At 52.4% G+C, this 11,326-nt stretch overlaps 1 protein-coding gene across 2 annotated transcripts in view; it reads left to right on the top strand.

Moving 5' to 3' along the window:
- The first annotated feature begins 274 nt into the window (after nt 1-274).
- ARHGAP40 (Rho GTPase activating protein 40) overlaps nt 275-11,326 on the top strand; it is a 33,592-nt gene continuing 22,540 nt past the window's right edge. For both annotated transcript variants that reach the window (XM_045833280.1, XM_045833279.1), the window contains exon 1: nt 275-471. In XM_045833280.1, coding sequence (XP_045689236.1) covers nt 326-471 — 146 coding nt within the window. In that variant the 5' untranslated portion in view covers nt 275-325. The remainder of the gene's footprint in view (nt 472-11,326) is intronic.

Here is an 11,326-nt window from a genome sequence, read left to right as displayed (position 1 = left end):
GGCTGTAAGTAACAATGATGGCAACACAAATTATATTTTATGACTGTTTTTCAAAGGTGCCATTTTCACTTTGCCTTCACAGTGTGGGCAGGTGGGCAGGGCTCAGGGGTGTGTGTGACTGCCTGTAGGTGGCCCTGGCTGAGCCAGCCCCGCCTGGGAGGAGCTTGGACATCTGTCCTGGTGAGGGGGTGTCTGGGAACTGGGTGTACAGGCTTCCTCCTGCTTGAACTGCCGAGTTGCTGACTGAGTCAGCCCCACGGCAGTAGTAGCCACGACGGCGGCGGCAGCAGCAGCAGCAGCAGCGCGGAGGCTCACCTGTGAGCTCATGGCGGAGCCTGCCCTTCTCCCCACCACCCAGATGGAGAGGCTGGCCCCGGTGTCCCTGGCCTCGCCGTGCCCCCGGATCCCGCGGGCCCGCATCGCCAGGTGGCCAGGGCGCTGTGCCCAGCGTTGGGCTGACCTGGGCTGCAGGTACAGGATTCTCGGGAGGAGATGGGGGAGGCTTGGGTCCTGGGTGCCTCAGGGCCAAGGCTGAGGAAAGAGGGGACCATGTAGAAGACCTACTATGTGCTGGCAGTGTATGTTGTCTCAGTTCTCACATCATCTCTCTGAAGCAAGAATTCCCCTCCCATCCTACAGATGAGCAAACAGCAGCTCGGAGAGGTCAAGGAAAGGGCCCAAGTGGTGTGGGTGGATGTTAAACCTTGGTCCAGGAGGGCCCTAAACCCCAACTCTTCCTGGGACTCAACCCAGCTCTGGGCTCCTGCTGCTGACCTACAGGGTCACTGATTTTTGGATTCTTAGAGATAGGAGTGATTCGAAATATGTGCTATTTCCCGTTCTTCTGGATATAGAGAGCGTTAGGGACCCCAGGGATTATTTGGGGCTAAGGATCCAGGACCTTAAGCTGTGAAACCTTGGCTGGATTAGTGTGGCTGTGTGGTCACCGGGCCTGACAACCGGGTCATTCCTCCATCCTGCTCAGGTGGCTCTGACAGCCAGACCAGAATTTTTAATAAGTCCTTTCTCCCCATGTATCATTATAGCTCATTACCATAGGGTTATTATAGAAATTCAAACAGTGCAGAGGTATGTGTGCCTACTCCCAGAACTACTGCTGCTAAAGTTTTGGCATGCTCCCAGGGAGAAGTTTCTGATGTATATGAGGCTATGTATGTGTAGTCCCGCACAAATAAGATCATGCAACCGTGTGCATCTAGGTTTCCTTCATCCCCTTAATGAAGGCGATGGGCAACAGAGGGAGTTTTGTTGCATTCCCTTTGTTACTTCAAACAAAACAAAACAAACAGAAATTACACTCTGACTTCCAGAACAGTAGTTTTTCAAACTCCGGAGTTCTGTAAATCTTGTGTCTGAATCCAATCTTTATGATGTTCTTGAGTACTTATACTCAAACTGTTTATACTGGCGTCTTTATATTACATGTCAGTGATATAAAGACCTAACTCATTCATTTTAATGGCCTCCCAGAACCCAACTCTGTGGCTGTTCTTTGGTTAATGTGGATCCGTCGCTGGCTAATGAACTTTTAGACTGGCTCTGACATTTAACAGTTCTAGGCAATACTTCAGGGAATGTCTTTGGGGATTTGTGTGGGTAAAACTCATTCCTAGAAGAGCAATTGCTGGCTTAAAAGGAACAGTTTGAATCTTGATAGATCCTGCCCGATACCCCTCCAAAAGTGTTTCCACCTGTGGCAGAGAAGCCCCTGTTACCCCATTCATTTGCACCCGGGACCTGAAGACTGACTGTGGCCTGAATGTGGAGAGTAGATTCGGGGAGTATGAGACCTGATCCCAGACACCTGAGCCCATGGAACGCCCTGAGACAGGAATGACTTCCAGGCTCAGGGAAGGGGCAGGAAGCTCGGGGAGCTCATTTCATTAATCTGTATTCACTGAGCTCCTGTGCACGGGGCGCTCTGTCCCATCCTGGGCAAAAGTTACTCAGGACAATGTGATCTTATGGACAATTGATTTTAATAAGCCAAAGCCATGTCTTGTCTTGTCTTGTCTTCTCTTCTCTTTCCTTCCACCAACCTACCTACCTATCTATCTTGGCTGTTCCCCTGACCTCCGCCCACCCTCCCTTAATTTCTTGATTCAAGGCCATTGATATTGAATTCACTCTAAGAGTGCCTGACCCATTGAATATACTAAATATTTACCGAATGAAGGAAAAAATGAGTTTTGTTGCATTCCCTTTGTTACTTCAAACAAAATAAAACACAGAAATAACACTCTGACTTCCAGAACAGTAGTTTTTCAAAGTCCAGAGTTCTGTAAAGCTTGTATTTGAATCCAATCTTTATTATGTTCTTCAGCATTGAAAAACTAGTCAAGTCATCACACACCTCAAGTGTGTTATATCCCAAATATTTTTTTGGTCCATCAAAATGATACAGATTTCAGGATCCATAAATGCTTCCGATTGAACTTACACATGAGTTTACAATAGTGTCATTGTTCTCTATTTTGTTTATTGAAAAGAGATTCCATTGCGGAAAAAAAAAAAAAGGTGAAAACCACTTCCCTGAGACAGGGCTGGTTTGTCTGCTCCAGCGCAGTCTTCCTGTGTATGGGTTCACAAGGTCACTAGGTCAGTTCTTCCTGCCCTCTGCGGTCGTTCATCTCAGTGGCCACTCATTCATGCGGCGTTTATTGACGTAACCCCCTAAGCTCCCAGACGCCAGGCTGTCTCTGTTTCGTGCACTCCTCCAGCGCAGCGCCCAGTGCATTGTGGGCGCTCACGGACTACTCGCTCCGTGAGTGAGATGCTCGCTGCTGCTGTGGGAGTCCCGCGATGGCGTGGGGATGTGAGGACGAATGAGATGCTCCCGGCCCCTACAATGTGCGCACGCTGGCCCCGGAGGCAGATCTGGGACTGACCCACTGGGCTAAGGGGCACTGATTGCTGACCAGAAAGGTCTGAGCAGAGGTGACCAGGGTCAGCATTGCCATCAAGTAGAACGTCCCAAAAGCGAACGGGACGCAGAGTTGGCTCTCTGTGTGGGCCGCATCTTAAAGTCAGGCAGTGCCCCAACGTGAGCAAGATGGCTCTGGAGGGGGTCCCTCCAATCTTGCTCCTAAATCGAAATATATTTTCCATTAATTCAGGATTGCTGTAAAAAAGCAAAAAAATAGCGAGTGAAATGCACTTCCTCCTCCCACCTCCAACCCACAAGAACAGTAATTGTGAACAATTCAGTGTAAATCTTATAAGATTTTGTGCTTCATAAATACACATTTCCATGTATGTATGTGGAAAACATATGTGATGTAATTCATGTACACAGTACATATGCCTGTAGCCTTTGTATTTGGCCTTTTCCACGTGATGACATCCTTTCATGGAAACGGAGAGATCTACACTGTTCCCTGTGAAGGCTGCGCGATAGTTCATTTTGTGACTGAAACGCCTTCTGGTATCTAAGCCTCCTGTGCTGGTCTAGGCTGTTTCCTCTCCTCTGGGAGGGGGTTGCTACCTGTCTGAACTAGATGGCATCGTCTTGGACACGTATCTTGGGGCACTTGTCCTTACGAGAAATTCCTGGGGTAAAAATCACCGAGCCCAAAGGTATATACTTTGAAATGCATCGCCGAGTGGTTCCCAGGAAGGTCGTATCCAGTCACAGGCTCACCCAGTGGGTGCCAGCTTTTGTTTATTTATATTCTTGACGTTCTTCACAGGGCATGTGGGCTCTTTTTAGTCTTTGCGAATTGTATGTTGTTTCGATTCACCTGACCTTTGCCAGCAGCGTGGTTACACATCCGTCCACACGCTGAGTGTCTGACACATCAGAGAGGCTGGGGACCCACGGGGAGTCTAGTGCAAGGGTCACATTCCCTTAGTACCAGGTGATGAAGCACCTTGGCCGACTGCACACAGGTAGTCTGTGAAATAGATTTTACCTGTTTCACTCGTGTGTAGCCACGAGGCCTGTGCCATCACGGTTAGTGCCAACCTACCTCTCCACTGACCATGCACCTTTAAACCCCCAAACACACCCCGCTGTGCGTGACCTCAAGCCCAGAGCGGGTCACCCACGCACAGTTCACGTGTCCCAGTGGTAGAGGACAGACTGCCCCTCGAAGCCCAGCGTCACCACCTAGCAGCTGTGGGGCTCCGGGGAAGTTCCCTGACCTCCCTGAGCCTCAGTTTCCTTTTCTGCCAGATGGTTGCAAAGGACAGTTCCCACCTCCTTAGAGAGGACAATGAAATGGATGCACGCGGGGCCCTTGGCACAGTGGGAGTGCGTAGGGTGTGCACAGTACGTGCCAGACGCTAGAGTCGAAGGGAAAGCTCTAGGAGCTGACTCCAGGAGCCCGGGTCTGTGTGAATTCAGGCCCCTGGCGCCTCGGAGCAGCAGGACGATCTGCCCTGGCGCCCCAACCCTCCCCCCACCGCACCTCTCTGAGCCAGAGACTTCATTGGCAAAATACATCATTCCTTTTTTTACTTCAGTGCTTTTTATTTTTCAGTTACAGTGACATACAATTTTATATTAGCTTCAAGTGTGCAACCCAGTCATTCTAACCCTACTCACCATCAAGTCTTCCAGGATCTCTACCACGGAACTGCCCCCTTGGGTGCTGCCACCCTGGGGATAGCTGCCACTGTGCCCCGAAAGCCATGGCAGGCCGATGCTCTCGCCAGTAGGATGGCCTGGCTGACCCTTGCCTGCAAACCCAAAAGGGCAGGTTCCTTCTGACTGGGCTTCCTATTTCCTCTCTTGCCTGACTGTTGCCTGGAGCAGAGGGGGAAGGCTTGAACTGCACGAATTTCATGGAAGGGTTAGGTCCTCTCCTTCTGGCTCTGGGATTCTTCCCCTCTGCACCTCACCCCATCCCCTGGGGTGTTGCTGACTCCACCCAGGTTGGCCCACAGAGGCCATTAGAATGTGAGGTTGTCATTTCCTTGACACTTGCCAACCCTGGGTGTTAACCTGATGTTTGCCAATCTGATGGGTGAAAATACTTCATTGTTTTCATTTGCATTTCCCTGATGACTTGTGAGGTTCAACATCTTTTCCTATGGAGCATTTTTGTACTTTATCTTCAGTGACGTCATTCGTATCTGCTGTTTATTTTTCTATTGTGTTTTTGGGTTTTTTTATTGACTTCTGGGAACTCTTTATATAAGACAAGATAGTAACACTTCAGCATTTTTTGCAAATATTTCCTCTCAGCTGATCACTGGTCTTACTAACTTGTTTACGGTGTTTTTGTTGTACAGAAGTTTTAATTGTTGATGTGACCATAGCTCAGGCATTCTCTGCTACAGCTTCTGGATTTTACTTTGCTGGGGAAGATGTTCCCCTCTATGCCTTATTTCTTCTGGACTTTGTTCTTATCCACCCTAGTGCAGGCTTCTATCCCCCCCACCCCAGGAAATTCCTTTGTACTTACCACCATAGTAACCTGTTCCCCTGCCTGCGAGTTTTGCATATCTCCCTCCCTCCCCGATGTTCCTTTCAAACTGAGTTCCAACATTGCCTCCTCCAGGAAGCCTTCTGTCCTCCACCCCATCCCACTGTGGTTACTGCTCTTTCCCCTGGACTGTTTGCACCATCAGGTGCTGGGTAGGCTGCTCGTCGGCTGGAACACAGTGTTGCTTCTAAGTATCTGATAGGCCACTTTCTACGGGCCAGGTGTTTTGCATGTATTGCATCCTCACAGCTGTGCAGATGCCACTGTCATCATCTTCACCCCATTTTGTAGGGTGGGGGAGGGAAGACTAAGATACTTTCCCATGATCACACACCAAGACTGGGGCTTTTCTCCAAGCCTTAGTCACTGGCCTTTATCCCCAGCGGTCATCCTGCCCCAGCCCCGCAGAAGCTCTGGGTTCCATGGTGCCTCGAAGCCACCAGAAGGCTTGTTTAAACCAGATCGCTGCGCCCACCACCAGACGTCCCAATTCGGCAGCTCTCGGGCAAGGACTGAGGCTTTGCAGAGTAGACTCACGTGCCCAAGTTTCTAGTAACTGGAATCCAGCATCCGGTTTTGAATCTGAGTTCGTTAAAGTGAAACAAAACAAAAAATTCAGTCCCTCAGTCCTGCTAACCACATTTCAAGTGCCCAGCAGCCACACGGGACTAGTGGCAGCTGAATTGGCCGACCCAGTTCTGTGCACCGCCCTACGTGTCAAAGAATCTGATTGAGTGACTCAGGCAGGGGCGGGCTAACGTCCCTGGCATCGTTCCAAGGAAGGAAGAGGCAAGCCCCGGCCCCCCGGGAGCTTTCAGAACCTTGCTGGCAACCACCGCGGCTACATTGCCCCTGGGAGCCTGCGTGAGGGGCTGCCGCCACTCGGCTTTAGCCAATTTTTGTCACTTTGGGACAGGGACCCCAAGATTATCATCTCTTTTGATTTTTGTTTTGAGAACATTGGAACTAGAGGATTTTAAAATGTGAGACTTCATGTTCAAATGACGGCAAGCTATTTGCAATGTGTTCAAATGCGGTGGGGGTGGCCATGCTGCCACTTCAAGTGGAGATTGGCTGGTCCTGATCTTCTGGTCGGGAACATTTCTCACCTCAGAGGTCACGGGCAGGACCTTAATCTCCTCCAGTCATCTCAGACATGCAGGCTGCCCCTCCCAGGAGTGCCACGTGAGCATTTGGATGCAGTCCATGCCTTCCCACCCCATTCTGTAAAACTCCTGTGCAGTTCTGCAAACCTGGCCACGTACCAACCCAGGCTGTGCAGTGCAGTCACCTGGGCCACTTCGAACGATGCTGATGCCCAGATCCCCTTTCCGGGGGGGAGGGGGGGTTGCTGCAATGCAGTTGGTCTGGGGTGTTGTCAGGGCACCGGGTGACCCCAGTGCACAGTCAGGGCTGAGAACCCCCGGTCTGTGGGCCTGGTCTCCACACCCAGACTGCAGCATCTTGGCCCAGTGGGTCTTGCATACGTCTCTGGCTCCCACTCCCCTTCACAGGCTGGGGGGAGCATCCACACCCGTGCCTTCCTGTCTGCTGGCCCAGCCTCAGGTCTGATTCCGGAAGCTAGCTTACAGAGACCATATTTCAAAGTGTCTTCATTCTTGTTGTCTGTGACACGAACTAGTCCTGCTGACAAAGCCTGTGACCATCTCTGGTAGAATCGGTATGTGGAGGAAGTGTGACGAGCACCTCGGGACCGCCGGAGACGAGCGTGCTGCCGGAACACGCCGGTCTGTTGTCGCCTCTCGGGGATCTCGGGAGCTCCGTTACGATGACACTGAAACGTGTGCGCCCGGAATGTGCCTTTGATGTCTCATTCCTTGCCCAGCCCCCACCCTGTCCCCACAGGGACTGCTTCGGAGGTGGCAGGGCGGCTGTGGGCTGATGTGCAGGTTGTGCGTGAGTAAGGCTGTTACACCGTCCACAGCATAGTCGCATAGGAAGTTTTATGAGATCACTTGCGTGCGCATGGAGTGTGCCCTGCCTGGCGAATCCTAAAACAGCAGAGGGGAGACCCTCCTTCGTAAGCCCGTGTCGACACACACGGCCATGTCTATGTTCTTGGGAGAGTATGGACCTGCACGTTCCCTGGCATGCCCACGTGCATGCACATGGCTGTGCCCCGAGACTGCCTTTCGCCCTCTGCTCTCGGAGCCCCGACTCCCCCCTTCACTTGTCTCAGAACCTGATGTGCCATCTCTCCTGGGGGCTGGAGGGAGAGAGGGGCATGGAGTGCACCCCAAGTATCTGGGAATGGGTGTGTGAGCGGGGAGAGTGGGCTCGCTGCTCTTCTGGCGCAGCTGCTGGGGTTGTTGAATAACACACTGTCTCTGTCAGCTGCCACTGTGTGGCAAATGGTCCCAAACTCAACAGCAATCCTTCATTAAAGCAACACTCATTTCTCATGCCCGTGCCTGATGGTCAGCTGAGGCTTAGCTGGTCTGGCCTAGGCTCTGCTGGGTGGCTCCCTTTCCTAAGCTGTGGGCCTGGTTGAACTTGCTCCATCTGCTTGTGAGGCTCTGGTCTGTGTTCCCTCTGGGACCCAGACTGCAGCCATCCAGGGATAACTCTGCCTGTGGTGATGGGAGGTGAGGAGGGCCAGCCCCGCCACACGGGCATGAGTCACGCCACGGCGGGGCTCACGTCTGCTAACATGCCATTGGCCAAAGCATGTCAGGTGCCCAAAGCCCAAGTCAGTGGGTTGGGGAGGGGCAGGAACCTGTCTGTAGCGCGAGGAAAGGCAAAGTCACACGGCAAAGGCTTTAGATAGGGAAGGATAACGAATCGAGAACAACGATGTGATGCATCCCCTGCTAACACAGAGCAGGATGGCACAGACGGCACACTCAGGAGTCTTTGCTGGGAAGACATTTTCAGCCACCACGAAACGTGGAGCAGGACCAAAAGTGACTCTGCGTTCCTGCGGGGAGTCCGTTCCTGCAGCCCAGGGACCAGACAGTGGAGAGGCTGCGGTCTCGTTTTTCCTTTCTTGAACCTTCGCCTGTGTCCTCTTTGAAGCCAGGGGGCGTTGCAGCTGGGTATGACCAGGTTCCTCTGGGCATCCGGCATCCAGCTGGCCTTTTCCCACGCCGGACCAGAAGCTGGTGTTGACATTTCATCACGTCACCTCTAACACAACCCAGCTCCCAGAACTTTGGCTGGTAATGCTGATTTCCTGGAGGTCTGAAGAGGAGACAAAAGATAGGATCGCCTCACACACCATACGGCCACACCTCCCGTGGCGGCTTCACTGACGGTCAACTCGCCCCTTCCTGTCCCTCCTTTGTCCTCACCCCCAGCACCTTACCCGTCCCTGTGTTCCCCACTCGGCTGAGTAAAGCTTGGCAAGTCCCCAGCTGTGATCAGCTGTCCCTCCTCCAGCACGCCCCACCAGGGAATCCGTCTCACCTCAGCAGATCACACTCCAACGATTCCGAGGTGGGGGTGGGGGACCATCAGGAGTCGGACCGGCCTGTGGCTCATGTGATGACAGGGGAGTTCATCTGATGAGAGGCAGAGCTGGGGCCAAGGTCAGGCTGATGGTATTTCCTCCCCCAAGCACATGCTGCATCTGACCAGTGGGAAAAAAATGTCACCATAAGGACGTGGTTGAGAACATGAGCTGTGGAGACAGACTTCCTGGGTTCAAAGTTCAGTCCCGCCATTTACTAGCCAGGTAACCTCACACAAGTCACCTACTTTCTGCGTGCCTCTGTTTTCTCACCTGTAAATGAAATGATACTAATAGGAACTTGTGGGGGCTGCCTGTGTTAACCATGCAAAGCAGTGCTCTCAACCGGGACAGTTTTGCCCCCAGGGGCCAAGTGGCCGGGTCTGGAGCTGTTGTTAATTGTCATAACTAGAAGGGAGGCTTTTGGCACCCAGTGGGTGGAGGCCGGGATGCTGCTAAACACCCTTCAATGTGCAGGACAGCCCCCCAGGACAGCAATGAGCCAACCTAAAGTGTAGCTGGTGCTCAGGTGGGGAACCCTGGTGCTGGGCTCAGAGCAGCGCCTTGAACGGGGTCAGTGTTAAAGTGTCCTGATCAGCACGTCTGGTGCCTGCTACCCCCGGGGCCTGCGTTGGGGCCACTGCATTGTTACTGCGGCCACATGGCTTGTGCCTGTGACTAGAGCCTCCTCCGTAACTCGGTGTAGCCTCGAACATTCATGGAAAGGAGAGTAATGATAATTATTGTTATTGCATCAGTTCCTGCTTCTTCTGCACCTAGTGTAGGCTGGATATTTTGCCAGGCATCTTATTTACGTGTCTTAGGATCCCCACAGTGAGGGGAGCTGTGGTTAGCCCCCCACACCGCAGAGGACGTGGGGGCTGGGAGAGGTGAGAAGTCCCACCTGAGGTGCTGGGACACAGATGGAACTCAGCCTCTGTTTAACTCAGGAAAGCCAAGCACACAGCCGCTGTCCTTCTGCATGACCTGTCAGTGTCTCCTCCGTCAGGGAACCAGGGCTGCCCTGAGAGCTCATGTGCCACTCAGGGGGAAAGTTTCAGCCAGGCTGAGCTGGAGAGGAGGCCCGGCCACGCCTCCACCAGCACGTCTCGACGAGCGGCATTCTTGAGCCCTCGGTCACGCTGGTTTGGGTTCTCTGAACAGGTGCTCAGCCTGGCGTGGGTTTCCTTGGCCCCACCTTCCAGCTGCTGCTCTTGCCCCACGGTCCTCTGGTTCCTAGGGTCTGCTGGGACCCCACGGGCAAGGGTCTGGCTCAAGATCATCTTCCCAAGCTCCCGTCCTCACCCCTGATTTTTCATTTTGCAGTTTTGGAAACTGAGGCCCAGAGAAAAAAAGAGACATGTCCATAGTCACACAGAGAGTGACTAGGAGGTTTGACAGGAGCCAGAAACGTCTAGGGCACTGCCTCCTCCTGCAGGCCACGTGGAGGGAGAATGAGCTCGTGTGTGTGTGTGTGTGTGTGTGTGTGTGTGAGAGAGAGAGAGAGAGAGAGAGAGAGAGAGAGAGAGAGAGAGCATGTGTGTAGAGAAAGCCTTTGCATTCTGGAAAGCTCCCAGCAGCTGTGGGGGCAGCCCTGGACGCCTGGGCTGGAGGTGTATGTCACCCACAGGTTGGGCTCATGAGCCTGTGGCCAATTCCTGCAGGACAGGAGCTGGGGGCTGCTTGCTGGCTAGGCAGTCTTGGGCAAGTCACTTGTCCTGTCCGAATCTCGGGTGGGAGGCACCCAGAGCCACATATATTCATCGAGCTAGCGTTTGTTGAGGATTCCTGCTCCAGCACCTTGTGTATACTCACTTTCTAGTAACTGGCCAGAGTCCAGGCTCAGTAACCATTTGCCGATGGAATGGAGTGATTCTCAAGCCCCAGGCAGTGTCCATGCAAAGATGAGGAGGCTGAGGCTGGCTGGGCTCACGGCTCCCCAGGGTCACTTCAGTAATGAACAGCAGATCTAGAATTCAAAGTCAGGAGCCAAAGTTCTTGACTTCTAAATGTAGACATCTGGTTATCTGTGGCTTAGTGGGCATGTCATGAGCGCTCAGTAAATGCCTACATCAGAGACAGTTCATCACGCTGTGCATTTAGAACTGGTGTTCTTTTCTGCACATGCTGTACATCAGTAAAATATTGCAAACTGCCCTGGCTCATGTGGCCAGTGGATGGAGCACCAGCCTATGAACCAAAGGGTCACCAGTTGGATTCCCAGTCAGGGAACATGCCTGGGTTGTAGGCCAGGTCCCCAGTAGGGGGCGTGCAAGAGGCAACCACACATTGATGTTTTTCTCCTCTTTCTCCTTCTCTTCCCTCTCTTTAAAAATAAATAAATAAATAAATAAAATCTTTTTTTAAAAAGTAAAACATTGAAAACAAACAAAAAAAATGGCCTCCG

This window comes from Phyllostomus hastatus, unplaced genomic scaffold (genome assembly GCF_019186645.2).
Source record: "Phyllostomus hastatus isolate PE091 unplaced genomic scaffold, TTU_PhHast_1.1 phas_contig_17, whole genome shotgun sequence".
Lineage (NCBI taxonomy): Eukaryota > Metazoa > Chordata > Mammalia > Chiroptera > Phyllostomidae > Phyllostomus > Phyllostomus hastatus.
The sequence above is the reverse complement of the archived record's forward strand: the minus strand, read 5'-3'. Positions and strand labels throughout refer to the sequence as shown.